The sequence below is a fragment of the Malurus melanocephalus genome, unplaced genomic scaffold (genome assembly GCF_030028575.1).
Source record: "Malurus melanocephalus ecotype Western Australia unplaced genomic scaffold, MMel_1.1 scaffold_1538, whole genome shotgun sequence".
Classification (NCBI taxonomy): domain Eukaryota; kingdom Metazoa; phylum Chordata; class Aves; order Passeriformes; family Maluridae; genus Malurus; species Malurus melanocephalus.
Window position 1 is genome coordinate 10,965 of NW_026624770.1, and position 4,268 is coordinate 15,232.

At 56.3% G+C, this 4,268-nt stretch overlaps 1 protein-coding gene across 1 annotated transcript in view; it reads right to left on the reverse strand.

Annotated features, from left to right (window-relative positions):
- The window catches only part of LOC130587109 (cuticle collagen dpy-5-like), a gene marked incomplete at its 3' end in the record, with an annotated part of 14,202 nt that extends 10,398 nt beyond the window's left edge, over positions 1-3,804 (reverse strand). The window contains exon 1 of the mRNA XM_057388066.1: positions 3,655-3,804. Within this exon, the coding sequence (XP_057244049.1) occupies positions 3,655-3,804 (150 nt within the window). The remainder of the gene's footprint in view (positions 1-3,654) is intronic.
- Positions 3,805-4,268: the final 464 nt, after the last annotated feature.

Here is a 4,268-nt window from a genome sequence, read left to right on the forward strand (position 1 = left end):
CGCTGTTTGCCTCTCGCCGCTTTTTGCCGCTTCCTGGGTTGTTTCGCGCTTGGAAAGCGGCGGTTTGGCGGTGGTTAAAGTTGGCTGCGTTGGGGGTTTTTCACTTTGTAGGGTGGGGGCTCCCTCCACACCCTTTTCCCTGGAATGGGGATCTTTCTGCACCCCTTTCCCAAGGAATGGGGATCTTTCTGCAACCCCATCCTAAAAGATTGGGATCCCTGTCATCCCCTTCCCAAGGGATTGGGGTCCCATCATCACCTTTCCCATGGGACCAGGACCCTCCTTTACCCCATTCCCAAGGGATTGGGGTCCCATCAATCCCCCCATTCCCAAGGGATGCCCATCATCTCCTTCACAAGGAACGGGGCTCCTCCTTTACCCCATTCCCAAGGAATTGGGGTCCCCATAATCCCTTTCCCAAGGAATGGGGCTCCTCCTTTATCCCTTTCCCATGAAATTTGGGTCCCCATAACCCCTTTCCCAAGGAATGGGGCTTTTCCTTTACCCCATTCCCAAGGGATTGGGGTGCCCCATTCCCCCATTCCCAAGGGATCCTCATCACCCCTTTCCCAAGGAATGGGGCTCCTCCTTTACCCCATTCCCATGGGATTGGGATCTCCACAATCCCTTTCCTATGGAATGAGGCTGCTCCTGCACCCCTTTCCCAAGGAATGGGGATTTTCCTTTATCTTCTTTTCAAGGAATGGGGCTCTTCCTTTACCCCATTCCCATGGGATTAGGATCCCCATAATTCCTTTCCAATGGAATGGGGCTGCTCCTGCACCCCATTCCCAAGGGATTGGGGTCCCCATCAATCCTTTCCCAAGGAATAGGAATCTTCCTTTATCCCTTTCCCAAGGAATGGGGCTCCTCCTTTATCCCTTTCCCATGAAATTTGGGTCCCCATAATCCCTTTCCCAAGGAATGGGGCTCCTCCTTTACCCCATTCCCAAGGGATCCCCATCAATCCTTTCCCAAGGAATAGGAATCCTCCTTTACCCCTTTNGACACGGGGCGGGGTGGGAATGCCGGGGAGAACGTGGATACCGGGCGGGGGTTGGAATATTGGAGGGAACATAGACCGGGTGGGAATGCCGGGGGTAACGCGGACACGGGGCAGGGGTGGGAATGCCCCAGGACACCGGACAGGGGTTGGGAATACCGGGGAACATGGATCCCGGGAATGGGTTGGGAATACCGCGGGACACCGGGCAGGGGTTGGGAATACCGGGGGATCACGGATCCCAGGCAGAGGTTGGGAATCCCGGGGGATCACAGACCCCGGCCAGGCCCCACGGCAGCCGCACCGGGGCCGGGCAACGGGCGGGACTCTGCGGAAGGCGCTGCGCGCCCCGGGACCGGCAGCGRCCGGGAGGAGCGGCGGAAAGCCAAACGCGGCTTTTCCCGGCCCCGGAGCGGGGGCTCGGCGCTCTCCCGGCTCGGTTCCCGCTCGGTTCCCGCTCACCTCCGGTGCCGCTCGTTCGGAACCCCCCGTGCCCGTTCCCATTCCCGTTCCCAATCCCGGGCTGGAGCCCCACGGGCCGGGCGGGGCTGGGCGGAGCCGCGGCCGGGCGGGAACCGCCGCTCCCGCGCGCGCGGCTTTTTTTAACCAYTATTTTTAATATTTCTTCCCTTTCCCGATTTTTTAATTTTCCCATCACACAGGAGGAAGAAGGAGGAAGAAGCCGAAGCGGGGTTACCCCACCCCACCCCGCCCCGCCGGCACTCACCGCTCCGGGGCAGCGCCACTCCGAGCCCTGCGCTCGCCGCCGGCCGGGTTAAAGCTCCCGGGGCCGGGCTGGTGTAAACAAGCTCCCCGCACGGGCAGGCTCGGCCCCTTCCTGCGCATTGGCTCCGCCGGCGCCTTCCAACGCAACGCCCCCGCCGCCACCGACACCGCCCGGCCCGGCCCGGCCCGCGGGAGGGGAGCGCAGCGCAGCGCCCGGGGGTGCAGCCCCCTCCTTCTCCTTCTCCCGTGCCTTTCCCCCTGGTTTTTCCTGGCTTTTCCCGGTTCTTCCCGGCCGGGGATGAGGCTCCGCTGTTTGCCTCTCGCCGCTTTTTGCCGCTTCCTGGGTTGTTTCGCGCTTGGAAAGCGGCGGTTTGGCGGTGGTTAAAGTTGGCTGCGTTGGGGGTTTTTCACTTTGTAGGGTGGGGGCTCCCTCCACACCCTTTTCCCTGGAATGGGGATCTTTCTGCACCCCTTTCCCAAGGAATGGGGATCTTTCTGCAACCCCATCCTAAAAGATTGGGATCCCTGTCATCCCCTTCCCAAGGGATTGGGGTCCCATCATCACCTTTCCCATGGGACCAGGACCCTCCTTTACCCCATTCCCAAGGGATTGGGGTCCCATCAATCCCCCCATTCCCAAGGGATGCCCATCATCTCCTTCACAAGGAACGGGGCTCCTCCTTTACCCCATTCCCAAGGAATTGGGGTCCCCATAATCCCTTTCCCAAGGAATGGGGCTCCTCCTTTATCCCTTTCCCATGAAATTTGGGTCCCCATAACCCCTTTCCCAAGGAATGGGGCTTTTCCTTTACCCCATTCCCAAGGGATTGGGGTGCCCCATTCCCCCATTCCCAAGGGATCCTCATCACCCCTTTCCCAAGGAATGGGGCTCCTCCTTTACCCCATTCCCATGGGATTGGGATCTCCACAATCCCTTTCCTATGGAATGAGGCTGCTCCTGCACCCCTTTCCCAAGGAATGGGGATTTTCCTTTATCTTCTTTTCAAGGAATGGGGCTCTTCCTTTACCCCATTCCCATGGGATTAGGATCCCCATAATTCCTTTCCAATGGAATGGGGCTGCTCCTGCACCCCATTCCCAAGGGATTGGGGTCCCCATCAATCCTTTCCCAAGGAATAGGAATCTTCCTTTATCCCTTTCCCAAGGAATGGGGCTCCTCCTTTATCCCTTTCCCATGAAATTTGGGTCCCCATAATCCCTTTCCCAAGGAATGGGGCTCCTCCTTTACCCCATTCCCAAGGGATCCCCATCAATCCTTTCCCAAGGAATAGGAATCCTCCTTTACCCCTTTCCCATGGAATTGGGGTCCCCCCATCGCCCCTCTCCCCTTTATCCTTTCCCAATAACTGAGATTTAAATCAACACCTTTTATGCTCATTTTGGGGTTTATTTCCATTCAGGATTTTGATTTCCCCCCCCTTCAAACCCTCACTTTTGGTCGCCATGACAAAAATCCCTAATTTTGGTGTTTGGCCCTTTATAGCACGGAGCTGATGCGCAAATGCTCTCAAAAAATGTTTATTTTTACCATCAACGAAAATACACGACCCAGGCAGGATTTTCCTACAGCTGTCCGAGGTAAAATATTGGGACGGGAAAGGGTTTTCAGCATATAAAAGATGAAACCCAATGCGATTTCCCCACAAAATATCTGTATTTTTGTTGTTCGCAAAAACAAATTCTCCAATTCACCCAAACAGGAGCCAAAATCTTCTGTTTGCAGAAACACTCCTGAATTTCCTCCCTAAGCTCCCGAGGCTTGGGTTTTCTAAGTCGGCTCATTATGCGTTGAAATTAAAATTAAAATGACAATTAAAATAACAATTAAAATGAAAATGGAAAGCGAGTGATTGTGTATGCGGAGGAGGACGGTGCCTGTGAAATCCATGGCCCGGAGATCTCACCTTGGCAGACTCGTTTTTCTGCCACGCCTGGGCAAAGGTGCTTTGGAACGGCGGGAATGGCATCCAGCGCCCCTCAGGATCTGGGATCAGCTCATTCCTTGGCTGCTTCTCATCTCCCTCCATGATCTCCCCCTTCATCTTTATCTTCATGATCTCTTATGGCCACCCCTCATCTCCTCCAAAATCTCCCCTCGTGGCTGCCCCTCACACGCCAAGGCCGCCTCTCATCTCCTCCATGATCTCCCCCTTCATCTTTATTTTCATGATCTGTCATGGCGACCCCACCCCTCATCTCCTCCAAAATCTCCCCTCATGGCTGCCCCTCACGTTCCCCACGATCTCCCCTCATGGCTGCCTCTCATATACTCCATGATCTCCCCTTGTGGCTGTTCCTCCCTCACAGCTGCCCCTCACACGCCATGGCCGCCTCTCATCTCCTCCATGATCTCCCCCTTCATCTTTTTCCTCATGATCTCCCCTCATGGCTGCCCCTCATCTCCCATGGCCGCCCCTCATGTTCCTCATGATCTCCCCTTATGGCTGCCCCTCATCTCCTCCATGATCTCCCCTCATGGCTGTCCCTGCCTTCATGGCTGCCACTCACACCCCATGGC